Genomic DNA, 16691 nt, shown 5'->3' with positions numbered 1-16691 from the left:
CAGCCAAGGTGGTAACAGGGTGGCCTCACGCTGCTCTCTTATTACCTTCTTATGGCTCCCCATGTGAGATGAAATCCCACTGATATCAGTGTCATTCATTAGATTTCACCTGAAGTTTTCACTGCCTTGGAAACTTGACGGTAAAATGGATATGAAGAACTTTGCTTTATTCATTGTTCTGCAACCTGATCTTGAAAGGACCAACTAGAAAAGGAGTCTCTAAGCACATTTTCCTACTTAGGTCTTGGCTGAAGGTGGCAGTTTCAACGTTGGGTGGAGCATATGTGAAATGGCACACAGCATGACATGCAGTGTATTTGTTGTAATTTAGGTTACCTGAAGATTATGAACTTTGAGACGGCCAACAGAAAACATAGCCAATTGTATGTTATTGAGGATTTTCTCTTCGGCTTGCTATGCATTCAGGGAAAATGTGATAAATTAATCTTGAAAGTGCTGTGACCCTTGTTAATAAACCTGAGCAAGATAGTGTCTTTGCAACATATTTTTTATTCAAAAGTTTATCAATCTTTGGCATAGACACTGGATTTCTGTAAGTTACAAATTAATGGCATCATTATTATAGTTCAAATGCTGGCTTGGCCAGTGCCAGCAGATTAAGTTAACAATCTGCAAGGTCATTGGCCTTAACAGGAAGAATCCCTTGAAATTTTCATTAAAATAGATGGTTTCCAATAGAAAACAAGGACAGAGTTGTCATGGTTGTAGAGTGGGGGTTATGTTCAAGTTCAGAAGATAATGATAAACAAGTCGATAGAGATAATGCACCAATTAAAGGAAGGAAAAATAACCTGTGGTCAGTATGATTAGGTGCTATGTATCAATGTCATGGTCCATTGGTTTAAATATCGAATGCATGGAATAATAGTTGGGTGATCATACTGTTCCCTTCTCTGTACAAATGCAGTCGGCATCTTTAATGGGGTGGAACCAACCTGGGTAGAAAAACCTAAATGTAAAAGACCTGGGTCACGTAATAGCTAGGCAAACATAAAGGCACAATGAACAGCTTTTACCAGAAAATGAATATTGCATCATGCAGCAGAGAGAGAGATACTTAGCCATAGTTGGATTAGCGGTGTAAAATTGATTTTTGGGGCGGTATCTCCCCACTTAATTAAAAAAAAAAGGTAATTTTTTGAATGTAAAAGAAAAATGGAAGGGAAATAGGAAGAAGCACTAGTAAGCTTGTATGATGCTGATTCAGAGCTGTATCCCTTTTTTATGCTCTTTTGTTATCTCTGACTTTAAAGAGTAGCTATATTTATTATAAAGAAGATTGAGAAGAGAAGGTGATGGATTGTTAAACGTGCACCTTTCAGATACAAACCCATCAGCAAGAAAGTAAATACTTCCTGTCCTCTGAAAAACTGTCACAAAAATAACACATTTGCGGTAATGTTGAGAAAATACTTTCTTTAAACAACATCAAAAAATTGTAGTAACTTATCAGGTACAAGATTCCAGCTCAACATTGCAGGCATAAAGGGACAGATGATCACATGCTTCACCGGTTACAGTGATTAACATAACAGAAGTGACATTGTTAAACATTACCTACCCATTCAGGCATTTATTTTAACTAGCTTGTAAGTCTGGTTGGAAATGGTTTCCTCTGGATCTGCTGAGTGGATGGGTGGGATTGTATGCAAGGCAGCTGGGGAAATTCTGGCACTTCCACTATGGGATCGGTGCAGTTTGAACCCCTTACACCTCCTCGATTTAGTACTGTATGCCAAGTAGCTAGTACTTCAATTTACAATTACTTGTTTGTGCTTTATTAGGCTCTTATTTGCCTTTTATGGGCCTATTTATTATTACGTCAGCTTTCTTTGCTACCTGGCTGTCATACAAAGGTGGTTAGTTTTCCAAATAAAGCACAAATCAAGAATAGTTTGAATTAGATGCAGACACGGGATTTTCCTATGAAACAAAAGGGTGTAAAACTGAGGTCTTGAGGAATGGGATAGGTTGCAGTCCATAGCCTAGAAGAAGGGCTTAGATGCTGTTGTGGTAAAAGGCATACAAAGCTTGTCCCTAGTCCTCGCTTGGTATAATTTCATCTGCCTGACTCAGACATGTTTGTCTCACATTGCTTCCTTTATGCTCACCAGTGAGAGGCTCCTGCAGAAAATTATTTAGTGAACCTAATCTTTTGCTTTGAATGCCTCTTGTGTGTCTTTTCTCTGGTCATACCTGGAGCCGAAGAGAGACTAGTCTAGTCACCTAAGCACCTGAAGTTTGGGCATCCACACCTCCACCATACTGACAAGAATCAATAAACCTTGAAAACTCAGCTGCCATCAGGCTTTTAAAACATAATCTCCCCGTGCCAGGGTTAAGGTATTTTAATAGGAAGCATAGGAAAAGCAGCATTTCCATCTCCTCCTCTACTCCTGTTCTGTGAATGAATTCTAGGGTTTCTTTTACAAGTCCCATTATGTTGGCACAATTAATGAAGTTAGATTGATGACAGTTTCTGTTCTTAACTCTTTTCAGTAAATATATAACAATAATGACTACCAGCACCAACCTGAATTATAGGAAACATGAATTTTAGTATACGCTGCATCTCTTCATACATACTAATGACAACTTTGAGTAGTTTGATGAATCTTAAAGAGCAAAGGTTTGAAAATTCCCTGAAAAATGATCAGAACGCTTGATGAAATAATTGTTGATGAAGTATACATGTAACGCAGTTTGTATGGTTTGACTTAGACCAAAACTGCGTGCCCAGAAACTCTTGAGTAAGAGTCAGATTTGTTGCTAAGGTAAGCAGCTACGTTGCTACTGAAGTCTTTTTTTCTTTTTTTTTTTTTTTTTTTTTTAAATTGAAGATGCTTTTTTTTCTCCAAGGGGAAAACAAGATCTGTGGACTTTTTTTTTCTGTATTGGGAGACTGCAACATGTGAGAAACACTTGTGTGAAATTTTGTTAGGTGTTTCTAACTCCTATTCCTGTGCAGTGCAGGTCATGAAAGAGGAACATATTCTTCAGATGTAATTATTTTCTTTAACATTTAAGGTTAAAATGTACATTAAAAGACATCATAAAGAGTTGTTGTATGAGGTACACCTGCATTACTACTTCTAATTAGTCAATTCACTTATTGTAATCTTGAGTCCTTACTTTTCCACAGGCAGAACTTTGGGCCAGGTTTTCTTCAACCTGCAGAGTTAATGCACCCAGACCAGCAGCCACCTGAGGTTCAGTATTCCTCCAGAGGGATGTACTCAGAGGAAATGCCATCGGTGGCACGGCCACGACCAGTTGGAAGCACTGCAGGTACACTTCGCTTCAGTTGAATATGCACAAAAATAACTGATCCTTTTCCATATCTACTCTTACACTGAGGTCACCATTAAGACGTCATTCTCCTTCAGCTACTACGCTTGAAATGTGGTCTTTGTCTTCACTGCCAAAAAAAAAAGTGATTACAAAGTGGGGTTAACTTTAAATCCATAGGACCTTGCAGAAAAAGGCAGTGCTTTGCCACCTTTTTAGTATCTTACAAGCATTGGTTATCACATGGTGAATTTTAAAAAAAAATCTCTAAGAATCAAAATTACTTAATTGGTTTAGAGCATACAGTGTATGCTAACCTTCCACTGCTGACTATTTCTTTTGTGCTAAATGAGCTAAGTGATGCATCCCAAATCAGCCACCTAAATAACAATTTTTTAAATATTTTTCTGCATCTTTTCCTCATTTCTCGTCTTAGAAGTGTATGCATAAAAGCAGGATCTCTTAACTTCTGATGGTATTATCTATTGCTGCTGTCCCATATGAAATCATCTTCCCTGATTGGGTTGTGAGATAATTTCTGTAGCACTCATCAATGCTATCATGAATAAGATTCTAACATCACATGGCAATTAAGCAGCAAACACTGATTCTGAGAATAAAATATTCTATTCTTATGCAAATACCACAGTTATTTTTCTCCCAAAGAAAGGTTTTCTTCTGGGGAGTTGAAAAAGACTGAAAATACGATCATATACTCATATCAGAGTCCTAGTTTTGATAGCTGCTATCCTCTCCCTGTAAATGTTAAATGAATGAGAATGACGAGAGGTAGTGACTGTCACAGTTTAATGATGATTATTTTATTGTCTGATTCACACTATTCTCTAAATGTTTATGTATATTCTGCTTTAAAGTTTGGAGGCAATTCAGATGATCAGTTCCTGTTCTTCAGCACAATTATGTGCAAATATCAAACTTCTCAAATATTGGGTTTTTTGCGAAGAAAATATGAAAGTGACCTAACTGTCCATCACGTAAATCACAGTATTGGTTTTGGCTTTTCCTCCCTTTTTTTTTTTACACACACACACACGGAGTTTTCTCTTATGTATCTGTGGGTTTATTAAATGTGTTTCATTCCTAATGAATAATAAAATATAATAATAATAAATTTTGTTTACCTGTGGGAGGAAATTCAGGAAAAAGGAAAGCTGGCATGTTGTTACATGTCTGTTGCAATTAATGGTGGTGGCTATCCTTGCATGTGTGTGAAAGCAATGGGAAGGGAGGGAAGGGAAAGGAGAAAGGGGGAGGTTAGCTTTCAGGCTGAAAGGAGATACAGCGTGTTCTGACCTTCTCGTTAGTCAAAGACAGCATCATTTAATATTTAACCAGAAAGCAAAGCTGATAACCATACTCTTACATAGTCATGTATTTTGTTCTTCTGAGAGACGGAATAGAAAGCAGTCTGGAGAATTAGGGTCTTGCCAGTGTGATGCAAATAAGGTGTACCACAAGAGCAAATATCTTCTCTTTGCTGTTAAGTAATTACATGAAAGCATTGCCAGGGCTTTCAGTAAACAATGTTTGGAAACGGCTGGCACATTTTTGGAAAGAAGTGTAGTCCATGTCTGAGATGCATGTATCTCAACCTCTTCTTTAGTGCAGTGGCAATCAAAAGCATCACACCCAAATGAACTGCACAAAGTGCACATAACTTTTCCTTCTTTATTCTACACTGACAGACTTCTTTCTGCTGATTTTTTATTAATTGCACAGAAACAGAGCTCCTCTTTCCTCTTGTCTCCTGCTTCCAACAAAGTTTTATGTTGTCATTTGTCTGCCCTACAAACTTGACTGTGTATAAAGATGAAAAAACAATATTTGCTTTTAAGGTTCTCAGATACAGCACCTCACTCAGGTGGGAATTGCTAGCAGGATCGGAGGTCAACAAGTGGAGATCCCCTCAGGCAGAGCAGGGCATGGCCAGCCGGGGGGGCCAGGGTGGCCCCAGTACCGTGGAGAGGATGAATATGCTAGGCGAGATGCAGTGAGTACTGTGTTACACATTTGCATAGTTTCCAAAGTAGTGATATGTTCGGGTATTTTTTTTCCTGCATTACTGTTTGGAACTTTTTCCCCCTGGAATACTTTCAGTTGCTTCTCTGACATTCTTTGCTTTGCTCTTCAAACCCTTGTTAGCTCTTCTAACTTTCGCTTGCTGTTCTTTCACCTTTGCTTCTCTCTAACTGCTTTCTCTCACTTTACCCTAACCTTTTTATTTTTCTCACTTGAGGCCTTCACCCATTAATTGCAGTTCACCCAGTTCTGCTTCTGAGCTCCAGCAGAGGTGGATACTGCTTTCCATTTTCTTCTTTGAAATATGCCTCTGTATTTTGAGATCATTGTAAGTAGAAAACGTTGAATTAAATTGTCCCGGGCTACCGTCCTACCTTGTATTGGTATAGTTCTTTTGTCTTTCTGTATCAGTGTGCAACAGCAGGAGTCAGGGCGACGGAATAAGGTACATACTTGCACATAACAATAGACGTGTTTCTAAAAAAGTTACTTTCCTAGCCTCAGTCAGCAGGATGTGGTAAATTAATACCTATTCATTTACCAGTGTTGCCTAGGCAGCCATCGTGATTTCATGTTCTTGGCAGTGGTCCTTCTAGAGGTTGATGTTTTCTGATTCAGCCAGATGTGTGAGGTTGAAGACAGTATATAGCCTTTCCAGAAGAGATATGATTGCCAGTCCATGCTTGACGTACTTGCATCCTGAAGCAGACTGACCTGTGACAGCTTCATTGGAGTACTCTTTGAGAGCAACAACTTCATGCTCCTTCTTTTGCTCCTTCACTTTAAACTATCATTTTTCTGGTTTCTTCCTTGAGAGAGGAAGGAAGGATCTCCTTCTTTTGCTTACGTAGAGCAGTGTGTGTTTACACTATTCAAAGTTGCTTTGCAGTATTGCATGATCTTGAAATGGCTTTACGTAAAGAAATGCAACAGCAGGGGCCTCATCTTTAGATTTTGCTGAAACCAAGCTGCCACCACTTAAAATGAACTTGAGAGGAGCAGCATAAAGCTTTTGAGAACTAGGCACACTAGAGACAAATTCTACTTGATACTATTAAAAAACTTTTAACTGTCAAAGCCAAAAGATGTATTTGCCTGATTCAACTTGCTATCTGTGCTTGGAACCGTGGTATTTGGGTGCAAGAACATCATAATTTCAGTTTACATCTAGAAGAGCACTTGCCTGAGAGATCTTAGTGTCTCTCCTCTTCTGTTTTCAGAGGCATCTCTAGGTTACCATTAATTGCCCCTTCCTATCATTTGTCTTTTCTGAAAATTACTTTTCTTTCCTAGATTTCTAGGCCTTTCCCTTCTGTATCCTAAGTACGTGTTCAGCCATTACTTTCTTAGTATTTTATTATTTGAATTGCTAACATACTGCTGAAAATTCAGTTATGGACACGTTATCTGAGATGCTATGCAAACAGTTGGTTTTGACATCAGTTACCTGCACAACTTTCAAAGATTCATGGCCCAATATAGTATGATTGGTTGCAGTTTGCACCTTCAGTCACCATTTCAGATGGGTTCATGTCACTGCAATCCAGGTTGACTTTCTTTTAATTAATCAGACTTTAAGCACTTCCTCGGCTTTGACAGAACTTTTTGCTCACTGGTTGCTGCAGTTCATGTGTTACTGCAATGTGATTTTTTTTTTATTTTTTTTTTTAAAGTGAAAGGAGATCATGGGCTAAAACTATCTAAGTGTGGTGCCATTTTGTTGTAGGAGAGCTCACCTAGCACCTGCACTTTCCTTTTCCTATGAGGGATTCTTTCTCTTTTTGCAAAGGATTATTCCTGTTTAAAAAAAATGCATTATTATATGAGCCCTAGTCTTGTAGTTTTCTGTAGTTAAATAATTACCTTCAGAGTTTGGATTCTTTCACTAGGACAGAGGTCTAAATCTGTCTTTCCTCTTTTTGGAAAGGAGGATTTACTTAATGACAGTCATGTTCCTTGTGGTGCAGTATTCAACCGATCGTTTGCATACAGTCTTACTGCTCCCTCATTCTGAGCAAGTTTTCAAAATTACACTCTGCATTTAGGAAGTGTAGATCTAGATTGCTCTTCTCAGCTGCAAACTCGAGAGGGATCTGCATTTGTGTTCCTGCAGTGGCCATTTTCCTCGCAGTATCATCGCCTATTATTCCTGCAGTCAACACCTGATTTTCCACTGGAATATGACCTCTTACTGTTACCTCCTGACCCAAAGCCAGTGTGCAGGTGCCATCAATTCACCTTAATTCTCCATCTAGAAGGCCTAGGCAACCAGGATAATTCCAGCATTTCCTTAGCTGATATAGTACTGAGCAGTGGTCATTTGAGCAGCAGAACAAAGCCTGGTTTCTTACGGATGTGTGTAGTGTCTTGCATATCCCACCCCCCATCCATCTACAATCCCCTATAGCTCTCCACTGTTCTCCCAAGTCTTCTCCAGGTTTCCAGTGTTTTCCCCAAGCCACCCTTATCCTTGTATTCTATTTTTATATTCCGGCTGCCCACCGTAGTGTAACTAAACCATCTTGCCATACTTCAGGTTGTCTCTCATGTCCCCTAGCTAGCTGTCCCCTGTGAGATACTTGCTGGCTGAAGGTCCAGCTGAGCACAGCCTAACCTGGCCTTTCTGCCGCTCAGAAGCAGATTAAATGATAGCACAAATCAGGTTATGTCTTAATTAGCTGCCTATTTTTGTGAATTTTATAATATGTTTCTGTTCACACATACACATATATATACGTGTGTGTGTGTATTTATACATCCAATTCAGTTGAAATTGGCCACAGAGTTCAACAATTATTAAATGGAGATTAACAAACTCACAATGTAATCTCATAAACCTTCATTCCTTAAGAAGGAAGATTCAATAAAGGTATTTCTGTCAATTATTTTGTACTGCTGTTAATCACACAGAAGTTTCTATATAAAAATATGTAATTTGTTGATACTATATAAAACTATATATTGTTACTTATATAACACTATATATTGATCTGTATTTCTGTTAGTAAAGAAATACAAAAGTAAAAAAAAAAAAGAACAGGAAAAAATTCTTCCAACCTTTTTACTCTCCTTATTTTGCTGTTGTAGTTTAGTATAGACTAGGTTTCTAAACCAATCTGGTTTTGAAAGTTCTCAGACCTGTTTAATTCTGAAGTTACATATGAGATCACAGAAATACACACTTCAGTTTTTCTGAGATATTTAAGAAAACTTTGATAGCCTTAATGTTTAAAAAAAAGCCACTGCAGCCATCAGATGCTCTTCCAAACTTCCCTTAAGAAACCATTCTTACGGTGCTAATTCAGTGCAGGATGAGATAGGAGCTGAATCACATAATGCATTTTAATGTGAAAGTAACCTGAACATAATTTAGGTTGCTGTTAAGACTTGTGTCAAGGAATGTTTGCTTTTAATATTTTTTTATGTCATCTCTTTTCTATAAACCCACAGGCTACTTGTCAGGTTTGCTAACTCTAGGCTGCACGTATGAATTAGTTTCAGGTTTCACTGCCAGATGAATAATTCTGAACAATCAAGAGACCCATTCATTCCTTTCTGGTACTAAAATCACTTCCCTTTTGTAAGAAGTAAGACAGGATGTTACTTGGAAAACCTTCTTTACCTGTCATTCTTCTAGTAAAGCCTCTTTTTCTCTTCATCTCTCTCCCCAAATTAACTGTGTAAATGATCAGTGCTGTACGTGAGCTGTGCAAGAGAGTCAGAATCTATTATTAGTCCTACTTTATACAAAATGGCTTAGATTTTATTCATTTCTGTTACGAGAGATGCTCTTGTGCATTTTTGTGTTCCCTGCACACTGCTGCCAGAGTCACTCTAGGTCCCCTGTATCCTTCCCAGGCTCTGCTTTGTAATCCCTTCGTTCCCCTCCCCCTCGCCCCCAAATCCTCTTCTTGCTGACCTTGCTGTCCTTCCTTCCCTCATCAGATTGCTCTCTCTGCTACTACTTAAGGCTTATCCACAGAGAAAGATGGTGCTCACTAAATCGTGGTAACTGTGATCTGAACTTGCTGCCGCTAGCTGCATCCTCACCCCCCCTCTGAAAGGGGGTTACGCTGCTTTGCTCCTGGTCGTGCGTTCGCCGGGGTGCCTTCAAGTCCTTTGTGTCCAGTGTTTCCTCCTGGCTGTCTCTCAGCCTTCAGCAATACGAGGCAAGAGGAAACACTTGCTTTAGGGATGTCAGCTGGAATTCAGATTTTCAAAATGTACCTTGTTTGGGTCCATACTGGGAATCAGTGCAATCGCCTAGCATACTGTAAATTCATGCTTTGTTTTAGTGTAAGCAGATTTTTTCTCCAGATAGACAAGCCCATAAACTCAGGCTTCTGTTTTGTTTCTCTCTTGTTTTGTTAGAAAATACATGTTACTGAACAAATGCAGAATTAACCCCTTTCTACCCTGCAACAATGATTGTCCCTAAACTGGGATAGCATTTCTCAGATATGTAAAACAGCTGTTGAGTATAGAAAAATCTAATCTTTCCAGTTTGAATAATTTTCTCCTGCTGCTTCTTCTGTTGACTGTGTTTTCCTGGGCACTGATCAGTCACAGGGTCCTCATAAGTGTTCAGGCAACCCAGGCAGAGGAGAGGAAGGGTAAAGTAGTGGTATCTCAGTATGGAGAATTGACAGCTGGGAAGAGAGTAATTTGCCTGTTGTCTTTTAGGAAGTTGATGGAAAGGCAAGGAAAGAGAAGCCAATTCTGCTGACTTCCCGTTCTGTGTTTTTTCTTCCCACCTCCTTCCACTTAACTTTCTAAACATACCATAGATTAGGAAGGGGGTCAGACTTTTTAATGGGTCCTCAAAGAGATTTTGAAAATCCCTGAACTTGAGGCAATCTAGCAATTTTGTGTTGTTTTGTGCTCCATAAGAGGAATCACTCATCCATACAACAGAACAGTGGCAGCAGATAGAAGCATCTCCATGCTGCTTTCCCTCTGTTCTTTGCCTTTTTGCTTTCTTGTCTTTTCTGGGATTATTGCATTTGTTCAGAAAGTACAATAACGCTTTCTACCTTTTTCCAGACGCATATGCATGGACACCAAGAATATTCCTCCTCACCAGTATTCCAGATGCCGAGGACTTCAGCCAGGCAGCCTTCGGCACCCCCTGCTCAGCTTCCACACAACAGCCTTCAGGGCCAGGGGCTTTGCTACACCACCAGTTCCACTGAGGACCTCCAGCCAGGTCACTCTTCAGCCTCTCTTATCAAAGCAATTAGAGAAGAACTTCTACGACTTTCTCAGAAACAGACAGCAGTGCAGAACTTCCATAGTTGATTTAGCATTCCCTTGCAAATCTGCCAGGTATCTGCTTCCTATGGAAGCAAAGACTTAAAGGAAATCAGCAATGTTGTTCTCTGAAAAGAATGAACTTTCACAGCTCTAGTTGACAACACTCTGGAAAAACTGAAAAAGGCAGCAAAAGGAGGATAGTAAGGAGAGATGGGGACAAACAGGGAAAATCATCAGTATCATCACAAGTAATATTAATTAATCTGCTAATATTACGGTGCTCCTCTTCTCTCCCTACCCTCATTCAGCCTAACAAATAAATAAAACCTTAGGTCAAGAAGTCAACACTCCAGCAACAAAAATATCACAGGAACAAACTCCAAGTATGATAGACTCCTTTTTCTAAGGAAGTAGGCAAAGGTTTGAATAAACTGAAATGACATTTTGCAAGACATTACAAGTATTCTGATCTCTCCAGTGCTCACGGGGAACTGGTTTGTGTTGCTGTTCTGCAAGATTACAAACTGTATCAGCTCAAGGGTGTTGAAGGTGTGATCCCACATAAGAATCACTTTGGTTGTCAGGAACAATGAGACTACTCAGAATAAAAGTCTTTATGAGCTACTTGTAACAAACTGGAACAATAATTGTTATAGCTCTGTGCTTCCGAATGGAGCTACCCTCTGCACTCTTCCTTGTTTTCCTTCTGGTGCTGAAGCTTCAAGTGTTCCTTCATCTTCAATGTTTGCAAAGTGAAACATTGGCCTTGTATAACTAAGAAAATATCTGTAGACTCATTCAGGCTGGAAAAACAAAGCAAAGCATCCAAACAGAAAGGGCTTGGTATTTATGTTATTCAAAAATTATTGAAAACTAGGAGAGGAATGCTCGGCCACAGTTGAATTTGGGGAAACATGTATGTATATCTTTAAAAAATACATTTACGTACTATATGCTCTTGCAAGACCAGCGATAAAGTATTGCTGCTGCTCTGTAGCTTGCTTTGTGGACAGAAACCAATCCAGCCTGACTGGTACAGGGTCACCAGCATTACGTTATAAATTGATGTCCTAAATCATTGCTTATGTTTGGATCTGAATAATTTTAGTGAAAGTCGGTGACGGTTTAGAGCATTAACATAGGCTTAGATTTGCGGTTTTGAGACAGTTTCTATATTTATATTTGTTTCCACTGTCCCTTTGGACAAAGGGTAAGCATTATCCCCATGGTAAGAATGGTACGTGCCATGGAACTGTTTGTTGCTGTTTTTTCCAGAGTTTTAATTTAATATTAGCTATGAATTTACTAATATTTGGCCATTGCATAACTGTAACTGACATAATACATACAGAAATTTTACTTGAGTCATGATTTGTTGGAGTGTTGTTTTTATTTTCAGATCAGACTGAACTAAAGCTAACAAACTGGTACAGAGCTAGAGGTTAAGCTCAGTGTTTGTGAGGAGGCTTGGGAGCCTTGCCCTAGAAAAATGAAAAACAGAACTGTTTGGTGCTACAGTGTGGATATTTCAAACACCAGTAGATAGTAGTCGTAAAAGGTCTAAGGTAGTCGGCCAAAGAGATAGAGAGATCACTGGGCAGCTGATCAGGGCGTTTGCCTCACTTACTGGGGTGGAAATGGCATTGGTAAAATACAGGTGTGTAACACTGGTATGTTGTGGTCTTTGGCTACCAAATCTGTTCCTGGTTCCAGTGCACAGTTCAGTAACTGTGATGGGACTAACTCAGACTGAAATGAAAACAGGTGGGAAGACACAGTGGAAGAACCCTACGTACTTTGTGGATGAAGTACGTACATAATACTCATTGCCAAAGCCAAACCTAGGAAGGAACTGGCTGCTTGCTGATGTGGAAAAAAGGTGATATGTTTACCCTCTTTATTAAGAAGCTCAGTTATTTTTCTGTTTACCGATGGTCATCAAAAGGCTGTATGAAATTGTTTTGAAGGACTTACTGTAGCAAAGCAGTCTAAATTAATTTCCAGTTCCCTGGCCTATACTTAAAGCCTTCATGGGCACTGGTTGAGGTGTGAATGGAGTCACAGCACCAGCATGGTAGCGCACAAGCAGTACCAACAGGTTGTTATGTTTTGAATTTTCTAAGCTTTTTGTGTGATAATCACTTCTGGGATAAAAATAAAAAAAGCATACATTTTCTGCCAAGTTTATGAACATGAATGTTGCCAATACTTGTGCAAAATGTCAGGTTTTGCAGAATAAAGAGTGTATCGGGCAATGTTCATTTGGTCTTTTTGACAGTGGTGAAGATTGTGGTTCCTAAGTGTTCCCATTAAAACCATCTCTCTCATAGCCCGCATCCTTCTCCAGCTTAATTCTGCACTGAGGTCAGAGGCCAGTGCTTATCATAGGAGCACGTTACGTTCAAGAAAATGCAGGCTTCTAGAAAGTTTGTTGGTTGTCTGGCTGCTGGTTCCAGCTATTGAAGAAGGAATATGAAATAAGAGCTTTGAAAGTTAGAGGTACTTAAGCCATTTCTCATTCATTTTTGCTACTGATGGTGACGCTATTATGATACTCCATCTTTTTATGTTTGGAAGAGTAACTTTTTTCTTTTCAGTCCCAAATCTTATGAAGAAACATGTACAGGACAAATATGTGCTGGTAATTAAAAGAGGTTTTCTGATGCAAAAATCCCACTTTAAAATCTTGTAAGTTCACAGGATGGGACAGTAAAATTTAAGAAGTGGGAAAGCTAGGTTTGGAATTTACGTTCCCAAACTGGCTGGAGAAAGAGAACAGAAAATGTTATGGCATAGTCTATCTTCATAGAGTAAGAAAAGTAACACATAAGGCACCGGTTCCAAGGATGATCTTAACAAGGGAGACCCGCACTTTACTTTCTGCAGCTACAGGAAAAGCTGGGTTTTTCATGTGCTGCAAAAGGACTCTGTGGAATGCTTTTGACAAAATGTATGTTTCCACTAGGGAATTCAGGGAAAAAGGAACCTGTAAGCTTCTGCTTCCCCATGTGCTTGAGCTCTTTTGCCAGTTTTTTTCATTGCCCTATTAAAAGCAGGGGGAAAAAACATAAAACTTTCTTTCTGAAACTTAAAGTATTCTGAATTTAAGTATCCCGAATTTAAGTAAGTATCCCGAATTCGAGTATCTTGAATTTAAGTATCTTGACCGATTAGTCGAGAAGTTGGTACAGGCACAGAAAGCTGTTGCCAACAGTTACATCTGTGACTAAACCATCAGGTTCATGGCATCCTCAGGCTCTTCTCTTTCTTCACAATTTTCCTTGACATTTGAGTTTAGTCTGTGTTTAGTTTGGCATATAGGAGAACTTGGCGAGAGGAGAGCTACGTAATTTAGCTTGGTTGGTTTGCTTTTCCTTTCTACGGCCAAAACGTTGACCTGTAGCCTGCTTCTTCGTTATCTTTGGGGCCAAATGAAATTTTACAATTATTTTTAATACACTCAATTTGAAAGGCAGGGCACACTTTGGTACTATAAAATACTCTCTACCAGGATGTAACACGTGGTCCTGTCGGTGACTGTGACTCAAGAACGAAAACCTTGCTTTTAGGAGGAGTGAATTGCATCAGTGCTGGACTCGTAACGTTAAATACGGATTCACCAAGGGGAAATCATGCCTGACCAATCTGATAGCCTTCTATGATGGCATGACCGGCTGGGTAGACAAAGGGAGAGCGGTGGATGTTGTCTACCTTGACTTCAGCAAGGCTTTTGATACTGTTTCCCATAACATCCTCATAAGGAAGCTCACGAAGTATGGGTTGGATGAGTGGACAGTGAGGTGGATTCGGAACTGGCTGAATGACAGGGCCCAGAGAGTTCTGATCGGCGGGGCAGAGTCCGGTTGGAGGCCGGTAGCTAGCGGAGTTCCCCAGGGCAGGAAGAACTTCTTCACTCTGAGGGTGGCAGAGCACTGGAACAGGCTGCCCAGGGAGGTTGTGGAGTCTCCTTCTCTGGAGATATTCAAAGCCCGCCTGGATGAAGTCCTGTGTAGCATGCTCTAGGTGAGCCTGCTTTAGCAGGGGGGTTGGACTAGATGATCTCCTGAGGTCCCTTCCAACCCTTACGATTCTGTGATTCTGTGATTCTGTGATATGCGGACTTGGGAGCAGTAAGTGGAATTTCACTGACCCTTTGCAATGTACTGTACTTGCAGTGGTTTGGAACAGGCTTCATATATAGCAGCTGGAGAGAAGCATCATCACACGAGGTCCGTACATCACCTCTGCACCCCGAGGAGCAGTTAGCGAGATGTTGGCTACCCTGGTATATCGTGCACCTTTATGCACACACAAGGAATATGTAAACAGCTTGATCGCCCAAAAGTGCATGTTCCTGCCAAGTGCTGAAGCCGGTGCCGTTAGACCCCTGACGGCAGGGTTACAGTGTTGTCTTAGGATGAGGCCGTAAACAGCTTGATCGCCCAAAAGTGCATGTTCCTACCAAGTGCTGAAGCCGGTGCCGTTAAATTAGACCCCTGACAGCAGGGTTACAGTGTTGTCTTAGGATGAGGCCATTTACAGGGATCATCATGTCCCAAGAACCAAAACAGCTGACGCTGTTGTGTGTTAACTTGGGGCTTGACACATTAGATGAGTTACACGAGGAAGGTAGTAGGTATTTGAGCCCAAGTGAAGCCACCAGTTGTGTGACGTGGATTCTCCCCTTTTCCAGCTTTAATAATTTTCCAGCTCAAGGAAGAAATGGGCATTTCCCATTCCATGCCTTCTCTAGCAATTCTTTGTTAATAGGTGCCAGTCCCTGAGAGAACCGTACCTTGGCCGAGAGCTTTGAAGCAGCAGGATGAACAACATTTGTGGCTTTGAGGTGGGAACATGTTGTGGACCATATTTTTGCAGCAGCAAATAAATAAATGGATTTAAAAAGAAAAATAACACCCGTTTGGTGTTCTCTGAATATGGACGTAAAGCTGAAAATGGATTAAAAGAAAAAGGTTGACATCTGACTGTCAGAAAGCAAAGGACAGCAGCCAGGTCTCCAGGACCACCTGTGACAGTGCACTAAAAAGAGAGAAAATCTTGGGGACTGCCCCTGCCCCCCCAGGCTGGCTCCATAACGCAGCCCCTCCTCTGTGCAGGCCTTCGCCACTTGCGATGCTGGTCTGTATGAGTGAGGAGCATTGCTCATCAGTGAGACTCCCAAAAGCAGTTTCCCGTGGCCCTAGAGTTTCTTCAGGACTGTTTGGATATGCCTAGAGAAAAGTAGGAGCATTAAGTGCTTAAATGTGGAAATAAAAATCCCGTACCCTTTTGTGGTGGGTGTCTTTTCCCTCTTGCTGTTATATTTTATTTTAAAATGGGGAAACACTGGGGGTGTATTCTACTGTCACCGACCTGTTGTCATTCCCGTGTTCCCATATCTCTAGGTCCTAAATACTGACGACTCAGAAATTAGGAATGTAGGGTTTTGGCAACACTGATGAAGAGTCACTGGAGTTACGCAGTTTTGGTGGGAGTGCGCTTGAGTGCATGAAAAGTCTGGTGTCTCTTGCAGCAAGCGTCCCTTGAAACGCAGCTTCGGTCAGAAGGAGGGCTGTAAAAACTTTCTTCTGTGTCTCTGGCGCTCACTCAGCCTGTGCCGGCTCATGCCAACAAGATCCAAATGTTGGTCTGCGTATTGTCCCTGGTCACACCTGCATGACTTCCACTGAAAACCATTGAGTCATGTGCATGCTTTGGAAGGAGAATTTGTCCTATAGATTCTTTAGTACAGTTTGGGATGTGCTTGGCAAGATGCGTCTAACTTTAACGTCCAAGTCCCAGGGTGAGTTTACTCACCCTGAGAGTAAGAAACTTGAGAAGCCAAGGTCCTGTGGAGTTGTGCTGCCTTTTTAAAGAGACTTTTCCGGAGCAGAGCTGCAGTCCTGTGAATCCCACTGAAGACTGATAGATGGAAAAAAAGTTAACATTAATACTAGGAAAATACACATTTTTTTTGCACTTGGTAGTTTGTAGAGCTGGAATGTTTTGTCTTGATTTCATGTTACTTTTACTTGATACTCTTTACATTTAAAGTAAGTGTTTTCCTTTGTAATGGCTACTCCTGTTTA

The 16691-nt window shown here is 40.4% G+C and overlaps 1 protein-coding gene across 1 annotated transcript in view; it reads left to right on the top strand.

The window, feature by feature from the left end:
- Positions 1-10647, top strand: part of KIAA1549 (KIAA1549 ortholog) — a 76682-nt gene extending 66035 nt beyond the window's left edge. Inside the window, exons 20-22 of the mRNA XM_035888963.1 lie at positions 3164-3309; positions 5166-5320; positions 10393-10647. Coding sequence (XP_035744856.1) covers positions 3164-3309; positions 5166-5320; positions 10393-10647 — 556 coding nt within the window. The remainder of the gene's footprint in view (positions 1-3163; positions 3310-5165; positions 5321-10392) is intronic.
- Positions 10648-16691: the final 6044 nt, after the last annotated feature.

This window comes from Egretta garzetta, unplaced genomic scaffold (genome assembly GCF_000687185.1).
Source record: "Egretta garzetta isolate BGI_Z169 unplaced genomic scaffold, ASM68718v1 scaffold321, whole genome shotgun sequence".
Taxonomy (NCBI): Eukaryota; Metazoa; Chordata; class Aves; order Pelecaniformes; family Ardeidae; genus Egretta; species Egretta garzetta.
The sequence above is the reverse complement of the archived record's forward strand: the minus strand, read 5'-3'. Positions and strand labels throughout refer to the sequence as shown.